Source organism: Cucumis melo, chromosome 4 (assembly GCF_025177605.1).
Source record: "Cucumis melo cultivar AY chromosome 4, USDA_Cmelo_AY_1.0, whole genome shotgun sequence".
NCBI classification, from domain to species: domain Eukaryota; kingdom Viridiplantae; phylum Streptophyta; class Magnoliopsida; order Cucurbitales; family Cucurbitaceae; genus Cucumis; species Cucumis melo.
Genome location: NC_066860.1, coordinates 32,203,408 through 32,214,485, shown reverse-complemented (window position 1 = coordinate 32,214,485; position 11,078 = coordinate 32,203,408). Strand labels below are relative to the sequence as shown.

At 29.3% G+C, this 11,078-nt stretch overlaps 1 protein-coding gene across 1 annotated transcript; it reads right to left on the bottom strand.

The window, feature by feature from the left end:
- Positions 1–2,599: 2,599 nt before the first annotated feature.
- On the bottom strand, positions 2,600–9,536 carry LOC103486644 (uncharacterized). Its single transcript, XM_008444657.3, has 10 exons — positions 9,092–9,536; positions 8,801–8,990; positions 8,277–8,410; positions 6,493–6,605; positions 5,986–6,106; positions 5,738–5,893; positions 3,716–3,871; positions 3,242–3,321; positions 3,102–3,151; positions 2,600–2,980 (listed from the first exon to the last, which is right to left on the bottom strand). The coding sequence occupies exons 1-10, from the start codon at positions 9,467–9,469 to the stop codon at positions 2,850–2,852; spliced, it is 1,509 nt and encodes a 502-aa protein (XP_008442879.2). The 5' UTR covers positions 9,470–9,536; the 3' UTR covers positions 2,600–2,849.
- Positions 9,537–11,078: the final 1,542 nt, after the last annotated feature.

Here is an 11,078-nt window from a genome sequence, read left to right as displayed (position 1 = left end):
AAAACGATAAATGGGTTAGTATATTAGATAAAATCATATTTGGTAAGATTGGAAAAATGTTTTGGAATTGAGACATGTGTCTGTGGAAGAGAGTAAAGGGAAGGTAAGAGCCCACAAAGTTTGACTTTATTTTTATTTCATTTATGAAAAGGAAAAAGAAAAAAAGAAAAAGAAGAAGAAAAGGAAAATGGGTGTCTTAATCTCTTGTGCCTAACTTGGCAGAAGGAGGTGAGGAGTGATCATGGTGATGACCACCTGAATGCTAACTCACTTTCACCATAACTAATAACATCACCAATAATATTAATAATAATTGGTGCTGCTATTTTCTAGAGGACGGTTTACAAAAATGTGTTATATATATATATATATATATATATATAAATTTTCTAACCCTATTAACGTCTTTGAATCTGTATTATCTTATATGTCTTCAATAAAATATATGGTATCTCACTCTATTCATTTACGATTGTGTAAATTTTTTTACGTTGTTTACGTCTTCTCTTTCTTTTTACTTTCAATTCCATTACGAATAGAATTGTTATTATTAGAAATTATATTAGTAATAAGATATAATTCAATTTTACATTTCGAATATTCAACTATAATAATATATATAACAACAACGAGAATGTACATATAGAATAAATTTTGGGTGATGTATTTGAGATGACTAATATTGGTTTTGAAATAGGATGAGGATGAAAGTGAGAAAAGGTCGAACCTTTTTCGTGAACTACCAAATTTCAATAACAAAATCTTGTATCGGTAGATTTGATTAAAGATAAAGATGGGAAGTTTTAATGATTGCAATCTAAAAGTACCTTTAAAATGGGATTGACATAGTTGACCAATCCATCATGATTAAAAAAGAAAAGGTTATTTGACTTAGAGCATCATATCTAGGTGCTTCATGACACTTTTTTTCAGGAATCTATAACAAACTTATGTAATCAATTATCAACCATACAAATTTTCTTTTTATTTGCTAGAAAGATATTGTTTCTAAATTCTAAAATTTAGGAATGAGAAATGGATATGACGTAATAAACAAATTATAATGGAACAAAGAATCTTTAATTGAAAAAAAGAACAAAATTGTTATGGTTTTTGTTCTTTTTATTAGTCGAAAGTAATTAAGAATATATAAGTTGTGGAAAATTTGAAAGAAGTGAATCATTAAAGCATGTTTGAGTGACAATAATGTAAAACGTACCCTCCAAATGTGAGAAGAAGATGATATATAGTATGGCAAGGCAATCATGTCAATAAAGGCTGCTATATATATATATATATTCCATAGAGTGTTACAACATTATTATTATTATTGCTTGTACTAACGTTTGAAGAAGCCTTGCCTATTTCTCCGATCACTTCTTTTTCTTGGGTGGAAAAGTGCTTTTCTAAACTAAAAGGGATTTCTACTTTCTTTTAAAGAGTAAATCTGTCTCAAATGTTTTGTCCGATAAGTGAAATCTATGATACATTTGAAAGGAAATATGTTGGGTAAATCTTTACGTCACAATTTTAGGACTCATATGTTTTTATAATTTATATTTTGTTATGTATTACAATTTAAGTCAGGGTGGTTACATTTGAAACGGTGATAATATATATCACAAATATGAAATATTCATAATCCAGTCTAAATGGGTAGTAATTAGCATAACTTTTTGTTACATTTATTCTAGTCGAAGTGGTTATACAATAAAATGATGTATTTTTTTTTATGTGAAAGAATGTGATCTAGACTATAAATATGTAACATCAACATCTGATTATAGAGATATGTTTGAATAAACAATAATATTCTTCGCCTCACGTTACAAGTGTTTAAATTGAAGTGCTGTTTGTATATATATAACAATAAAATTTTCAATAGTTAAAATGGGATTAAAAAAAAAAAAAAAAACATGTCAATGTAATGGAGGAAAAATGCATGAACAAAATCGCACCCTCTGACCATTTAAAATTTTGTAAATTTCCGCTTTGTCTTTCTTTTCGTACATACTCACAACACTATTCAGATCAAACAATGTAAAATATTATCTTATTAATCATAGTGTTCTTTTTATAATGTATTAAAATAAAATATAAATGACTTGTTATGGTTTACCTAATCCATATAGATAAGTATTCATTTTGGAATAATAATCAAAGTGTTTAGGAACAACTTTTTTTGAATATAGCAAGACCTATAAGTGTATTTAAAGTTTGTTATATTTACGAATTCTTCTTTCTTGTGCTACACTTGCATCTATCCTTCTTAAACTAGTGGTTTCTATACTAACAATTGTCCATTCCTGTTAAAGTTTAGGAATCTATCCGATACAAAAATTAAAATTTAAGACCGTATTGGAAATTTTGAAAAACTTAGAGATCAAACTGACAACTTCACTTGTAAAGGACTGAACTTGTAAGTTTGATTCAAAAGAAACAATCATAAAAGCTTAGTTTGAAAGAAGACATCTTAGCATTCTTGAAATATTTGACGAGACCTATTATTTTATCATTGAATTATAATTTGATACCCTTAGTTAGTATCTCGTTATTATTATTTTTCAGTACAAACAGTTGTTGGATGGAAAATCAAATCTTTTTAACTTCAAAGATGAAAGTTCATATAAATTTTATAGCGTGGAGCTAAATTTATTTGGCTAGCATCTCCTTATTTAGAAAACATTTAAAACATGGAAGTATTCAATAGACATTTGGAATCTTTACCTGAATGGCTTTGATTTATTATTTTGAAAAACAATGAAGTAGAAAGGACGTATTTCCTCCATCATTTGAGTGGGCTTCGTGTTTGGGCCTTCTATATATAAACATGTGGGCAGGATAAGATATCAATATTGGGCCAAGTCCAAGTAATATTGGGAAAGCCAATCCTCAATAATACTCAGCTCCTGCTGTCTCACATCTTTCAACCATTTTGGATCTTCAGCACTTGAGAATCTCAAGTCTACATGATGAGCTCCTGTTTCATTACCAGTATTAATTGTTTTGTTTTTGCCCTCAAATTTATTGTATTACATGTAACTTTGTTAAGTATATATATATATATATATACATTTGATGTGGTGATGAAGAATACTAACCTTCCTTTGCCACAATAGCTATTATAGTTGAGGATATGTTTTTGAGCACCCTGAATTGTAGGCATAATATTATTAAAATTAATGTTGTTTATTAAGAGAGATAAAATATGAATTATTGTGAAGAGAGAGATAGAGAGTACCCTCCACCACTCCAAGGATCTCTCAAGCCATTGAAGAAGATTATGTTGCTTCCAAACCTCTTCAGAACTCTCTCAATATTCTGCATCTCAATATTTTTAGTTTTAAAATATGTGTCCATGTTTACAACCTATATTAAAGAAATCTTTGGAAGCAAAATTCAAATTCAAATTCAAATTCAAATGAAATAAATTATCAATTTTTGGGTTAATTAGATGATTTAAAATGGTATCTTCTGGGAGGTTTTTGTTCAAGCAAATATCTAACACTTTTTATAAAACTTAAAAAATGTCTTAAGCAATCAAAGGATGTGCATGTTATCATTAACTATTGAAAAACAGACAGAGACCGTAACTATCAATTTTTTTATTGCTTTACTAAGGGGGGACCCTAGTTCACAAGGAAGGAAATAAAAGGGTAAGAGACAAATAAGCCTAATAATGGAAAAAAGAAAAGAGAAAGGAAAAGGGACTTACATGGCCCCCAAAGTGTGTGGGGATCCAAATACGGCGAGGCTCAACGTCAAAGAAGGTTTTGCAAAAATGGAGTCGATCTGCAAAGTGCCATGTTGAGGCAGGAAATATGCTTTCTTTTGTGTTACCACCTGTTGGCAATATCATTTCCGTACATGCCTGCATTTTTTCAATCCAATTCTCATCATTATATATATTATATATTTATATATTTATATTTATATTGATTGCTTCCAAAATTCAGAATTGTATTGCCTAAATCTTTTTGTTACTGCTTTTTCAGAAATCAAATGATCAAATCAGTACTACACTCAACTGTCTTTCCATAAGTCAACCCATTAGCTAATTTAATTAATATTTTATGATGCGTCACATATATACATATATATACATATTTTAAATAATATACGAAGGTAAGGAAGGCTCGCTTAGCTTATTTTAAGATTCATGGAAAGTATGAACACTGAATAATTTGGAAATTTGATAGTATTATAACAATGAGAATGACACGTACATGGATTAAAGTAATTCTAACTCAAAATTAAGTTGAAAAATCTACGTGGAATGGCTCTTTTTTTAGTCCAAATGAGATGTAATTAACTTTTGATTGTCATCGGTAAAATTACTAAAACCACAAATAATGCATGAGTCGGCTTTCCTCCTCGATTCTCGCTCCTTGCTTCAGGTTTTACATTCTTCTTCTACTTCCAACTCTTTTTTTTTCAAATCTAGATCGGTAGAGCTTTTGAAAAGGTAAAATGAACCCGTCTCAATTTTTTCTACCTGAAGGAGTGGAATGTGGAGAGGAATCGAGAAGGAAGGGAGAGCGAGCATAAATGAAGAAGCAAAAAGGTTTTTGGAACATAGAGAAAACAAATTGAGGAAGGAAGGAGAGCGCAATTGTAAATCGAGGGGCAAAGACGACCATCCATCACAAGTGCATCTTTGATTGTTTTGTTAATTTTCACCTAGTGATGACCCAAGCCAAAGCTTAAAAAAAATCATTTAAAATGAAATAAAAATAAATAAATAAGATGGGGAATCTTATATATATATATATATATATATATATATATATATATGTATATGTATATATATATGTATATATATGTATAGAAAGCTTTCATTCCGTTTGACAATTTCAATGAAAGTGTAGTGTTATTTATTGATTTATTTAATTAATTTTGAGTAGAAAAGGAAAAAGATAAAAAAGGGAAGTGCTTGTAAAGCTTTCTCTTTCACATGCTTTTAAAAATGTTGGGAAATAGGTTGCGTAAAATCTAATATTCAATCAAAATTTGGACCCATTTAATAGCGCATAGCGCACCTTTTTACGCCCAGTACACTAAACATCACAGCATTTTCCATCATATATTTGGTCTCTATCATTGCCTAAATCCCTATTTTATTACTTAATTTGCTTCACCATATCAAATCTTTCAACTATTTGCTCTTAATTTTACGGTTTTAGTATTTTCAAAATCATTTTCCACCCCGCCCTCACTTTTTCAAAACGACATCGTTGGAATAGATGCCATCCTATAATCATGGTATTAAAATTTTGTTTTACATGTTAGTATCTCTAAGTGTTGGGATTGATCGTGATATGAAAAAAGATTATTCCTCATTCCTATTATTTTGTTAAAAGACTCAAAATGAAAAAAAAAAAAAAGAATACCACTATGAATTATAAAAATGAGTTCTCACCATTTTTGTCTACCAAGGATGTTGTAATCTTTGAAGAGAATTACAATTTTTTATTAGAAATTTCGCATTTTTTTTTCTTTGTAGAATATTCATGGCATCCTATCCAATTAAAAAACTCAACAAGTTTATCTTATATATATATATATATATAATTTTTAAGAAAATCATGTGTAAGCTTACTAGGGAAAAAAACTTTGTCTAGGTTAGATGCTAAAAACCAATTGAAAACACACTCGAATAAATGGAAAAAAAAAACGATACATAACAAAGAGAAATAAGAATGAATAGAGAAAGAGAATAGAGAAGGAAAAAAAGAACCTGCCAAGTCCAGTCTCCAAGATCGTGAGGATCAGAATCATCGTCAAGATCAAAACACGTAGCGGTGCCCGTGTAGTTATAATAGACGTTAGCCGCACCATACAACTTCGCAAACGTGTCGTTCCCAGTCCTTGAATCGTCAATTGCCTTGCACATCTGCACCATTCATTTTTGCACTTTCATATACTTGTTTATATATATATATGAACAAGGAATTAAATTTATATATATATATATATATATATTACCTGTTTAACTGGATAAGCTGGCAAGGGATTTAAAAAATTAGAGGGCGTGGGATAATCGGTCATTGCCGTGTACAATATTGCCGTCGACAACCAGTTTTTAATCGATTCTGCCTCCGCCTCCCTGAATTAACATACTTTTAACTTATTATTTATTACATATTAACTTTTTCCCTCCATAAAAACAAACCGTAGCCTATTCATAATATTTATTGATTTTCTCTACATGAATGTATATATTATATAAAAATAATGAAGTTGAGAGAAGCCTTTCAACCATAATAATAATACACACATATGTTTAAAATAAGTAGAGAAAGTAAAGTATATTATAGAAACATTTAAGTATTTCCTTTAAAAGTAACTCTTTATATGGAATGACAAATAATTCATATGTTTTCTAATTACATCTATCATCTAAAAATTTAATTATTTTTAGAATACAATTTACGCAATGAATAGAGTTAAAATTATAATTTGAACTTAAAAAAAGGGGTAAACAAAACTTACTTGCAAAATTTGAAAGACTTACGAAGCAACTGGGGACCTTGTGGATGGGTTGAAGTGATGTCAATCAGATGCCATGACTCTTTAATCACCCTGTAACAGTTCTGACTCTCACTCTGTAAAAATTTCCCCCACACGCAATCACATTCCAATTAAATTTATCATCTTATCCTATCTATTCTATGTCCTTATCACCTATTAAATATTTTACTTTTATATTTTCTTAAGATATACATATATCTTCTAAATTTAATATTGTGTTTATGACCTATTATATATTTGGAAAAACAAATTTTGTTACTCTATACTTATTGTGTTATATCAATTGGACTAAAATCTTTTAATTTGATTAAATATACCCCTATATTTATATTAGTGTTTTAATTTTTAACTACAATTTTTTTTTTGCTAATTGGCTCACTAAATTTAATAAATAATAAAAAAAAAGAAGGTTCAAGCCCTCATTTTAATAAAATAAAATTTTAAACAAAAATAAGTTTTGTGGATGCATAAACTAACTATTGATTAACTTTGCTTCTTTTTTTTTTTTAAAGTTCTATAATATTTTTTTTCTATTTAAAACTTAATTACATACATTTTATAATTTATTGAATACATAATTTCTTTTTATCAATATTATAATTATTAATGAGTTAAAATTGCAACACTTATGGATGTGTTTGGTCCAATTTGATCCATCAAATAAAATTTTTTTTTCCTAAATGTTTTAAAAATATCTGTCTTTGATAGACAAAAAATGAAAAATACATCATGTTTGATTAGATATAAAATTTAAATTTATATAATACGTCGTACTATTTAAACATATAAGTGAAGATCGAAGAATTTTCTTTTCTTGTACTATTTAGAAAATTCACGGTTGAAATAAATATAAACTTAAAAAGTTAAGGACTGAATTTGTAATTTAATGTTAATAAAGAGGTGGTTGTAATGTTTTATAATTGGTATTATTGTCGTTTAAGTTGTTTTGTTATTTGTGTCGCAATGTTGATGGCATCTTCATTGTTTTTTGAGACACAAAGGCATGTGGGGCTGTCCTTATGTAACATTATCTTTAATTATATGTATACCTCTCTCCATTTAAAACACTTATCATTATCATTACTGGACCACATTCTATGTTTTATTCTCTATTTTCCATTTTTCTTTCTAAATTACCTTCATTTTTCTTCTTTATTTCCTGTCCTTAACTTTTTTTCAAAATTCTTGTCTTTCGTTATGCTAATTACACCATCATACTTTTTATTATCATTATTATTAGGTTAAAATAGTGTGTATTAGCGAGATAATAATAGTTTGTAAATTTTTTTAAAGTTGAATGGTAAAAGTTTTAGATTTAATTTCTCCGTAAAAAATTAGACTAATTATATATTTCGATCGTTCTTACTAACAAAAATTTAGCTTAACTAATACCGGTATGTATTGAAGATCAAGAGATTCAAGATTCAAATTAGACATTTTATAAATTTAATCTTATGTTTTGTGATTATTTTATAATTCAAAAAACATAAGTCGTTGAATTAGAAGATTAGAAGCTTAGACTTTTTGAAAATCAAATTAAATATATAGGTATTAACCCGTTGGATTGGCTTAAATTGACCAACATATATTGAACGAATGTTTAAATCGGTTGAGGATAAATTTCCAACAATTGGATTGTGCTTAAGCTTGTTTTTTTTTTCTTTAATGTATTATATTCCAAGAAGAATTGGAAAAGAAATTGAAAAGCTGGAAAAGTAAAGAGTAAAGAAGAGAGAGGGAGAGACCTTGAAATCTTGGGTGACGATGTTGGAGAAGGCATAGGGAGAAGTAATATTTTCAAACTGGAGAATGGGAGCAGATGATGCTAAAGCTCCCGTGGCAATGTGGGGGTATTTCAATCTAAACCATGCTGCCAGCACTGCACACTCACACAAACCCACAATAAATCTATATGTAATGATCAAAGGGAAAAATGGTTTAAAGATTATTGTTTAGTTACATTTCCAGGAGATTGACAACTTAAACTTATATCTCAAAGAAAGAAAATAGTTGAAATAATTATTTTAAATGATGAAAGAATCTATAAATATAACAAAATTTTATCACCTGTTTAGTACTAAGAGACGGTTGTATCAATCATTTGTAATAAATCCAAATGAATAACTATATGACAATTCAACAGAGTAGTCAACCATTGGCAATGGTCTCCCAATAATTCATATATTGAAAATGAAATAAACAAAGATTCAATGGCGCGATGAAATCAATAAAATGGAAAGTAAATAGTGGAGAATCGGAATTGACTTACTTCCTCCATAAGAGCCACCAAAGACCAGAACCGGAGAATCAACCGCCGACAAATTCTTCTTCAAATCGGTAATGAGAGTAGCATAATCCGCCAACGCCTGAGTAGAGCTCAAACATCCAAGCGTACTGGAATTACTGTTAGCCACATCTTCATCTCCCCCAAACGGAATCGATTTCCCGTAAAACCTATGCTACAAATTACAAAATCCCTAGAGTTTCCATTCCAGATAAAACGAAGACAAAATAAATGAAATTAGGGCAAAACCCGAAACGAAATTGAATGAAATAATACCTCGATGAAAACGACGAGTGCACGGAAACGTGGAGCGGATTGGAGAAGAAAACCGGTGTTCTGTGCAAACCATTCGATATTACCTTCGTTGCCGGTGTAAACGAAGATGGGAGAATTGTGGGCAGCGCCGCCCCAATAGGTATCGTTGATGAGATATCTTTGTTGAAAGTATTGGTAGCTTTGGGGATTGAAGTTGAAGTGGTCGAGGATCTGAGTGAAGAAGCCGGTCTGGTAGGGGAGGAGGGGATCGATTGGGGGAGTCTGAGGGCGAAGGAGAAGCGAAGAATGGAAGGGAAGGGGGATTTTGGAGAAGGAAGAAGTGAAATGGAGGGAAAGGAAGAGGAAAATTGAAAGGGAAATGGATGGAGCAGCGGCCATTGTTGGAGATGAGTGGGAGTTCGCGGAGACTTGGGAGGGAATGAGATCACAAAAGTCCGAGTTTTCTTCTACAGAAATTAATAATTTTATTATTATTTAATTTTATTTTGAGAAAATCAATATCAATTAACATTCAACTAAAAATTCACAAATTCACTCTAATCCTAATCCTAATTTGAGTGCCAATTTCATAAGGTTAAATATATATACCCAGAAAAACTCATAATGATATGTTGAATTTATGTAATTATAGAAATGTGTCTATTAATTTCAAGTTAAAAAGATCATTAAAATGAATTAAATTTTAATTTTCTCATAAATTTTCGTTGTCTTTCTTCGTTCTTACCTTTTATATTTCATTATAGATTTTTCCCTTTTATAACTATTTGAAATACTACTTTTCTTAGTTTGTTTTGATATTTCTATTTTTTTATTTTATTTATCTAATCTCTTTTATCTCCTAGATTTTATTGATAACTTGTTTTTCTTTCAATAAAATTTCATTAAAGATATCGCTATTTTTTGTTTTAACGGGTACGTTATAGTTGAATCATACTAGTTTGTACAAGAGATTTTGAAACTTTTTATTACTTAATTTAGCATAGCATTAAATAATATTAAAGGTAAAAAATTCTACCCTCTTACAAACACTTTCAATGCACAACATTTTCAAAATTTCATACGCTTTCTCATATTTCCGTTTTGGGAGTAATGGATTAATAAAGGGTGTTCTCTGTTGCTAAATGTTGAGTTCAAACTTTTAGTGCTAAATGGTTTGAGCTACTACATTGTATCAATTGATTAGTCATATTTGGTAAGGAACATTTGCTGAAGAATATATGTTGTATTGTTGGTAATTACCAAAAAAAAAAAAAAAAAAAAAAGAAAAAGAAAACCAATATATGTTACACGATGAGCTTAAAGACAAACTCCATAGAAAAAGTCACGTATACACATCTCGACCTAATTTCTCCACATAACTGTGTTGAAGGGATGTTTAGACCCCAACTCCATATAGATTTTAAACTATTATAACTCACAAATAGGTACGATATTACTTTTTTAAATTAATGTTAATTTATTTACTCAAAACACATATATTATTAACTATTATCTGCAGATTATTTAATAATGAACTGATCACCTGAAACCTGCTGTTTGGCTCTTATTACATACAGCGTGTCACTGTTATTTGTAATTTTCCCAAATACAAGAATTACAAGGATGAATAAGTCAAATGAATAATTTGTGTTGTAAAGAAGAAAGAAGTCAAAATAATCATATTTTGTATAATTTGTAGATAGAAAGATTTGCAGGCTGAGTAGGGGCCCAAATGGAAAGTGTTGATGAAAAAGGAGGGTAGTCCTCCTGGACAGTACAACCCAATCTCAAATCATTGGAATTTTGGAATCATAATGCTCAAATGCAAATGCAATACCCCTAACAACTATATATATATATATATATATAATTAGACCTAGTGCTCTTCAAAGATAAGTCTTCAGATCAATTCATTATTCAATTACACAATAATTGGTTTCTGTATTTAAGATCTCATCCAACGAATTAATGATACATATTTATTTTAATACCAACTGGTGTTTGGAAT

Coding starts and splice junctions, on each gene's coding strand:
- LOC103486644 (XM_008444657.3), bottom strand. CDS start 9,469: ATGGCCGCTGCTCCATCCATTTCCCTTTCAATTTTCCTCTTCCTTTCC. Junction 6,107..6,492: donor AAGTCTTTCAAATTTTGCAA/GTAAGTTTTGTT, acceptor ATGTTAATTCAG/GGAGGCGGAGGCAGAATCGA. Junction 3,152..3,241: donor GATCCTTGGAGTGGTGGAGG/GTACTCTCTATC, acceptor CCTACAATTCAG/GGTGCTCAAAAACATATCCT.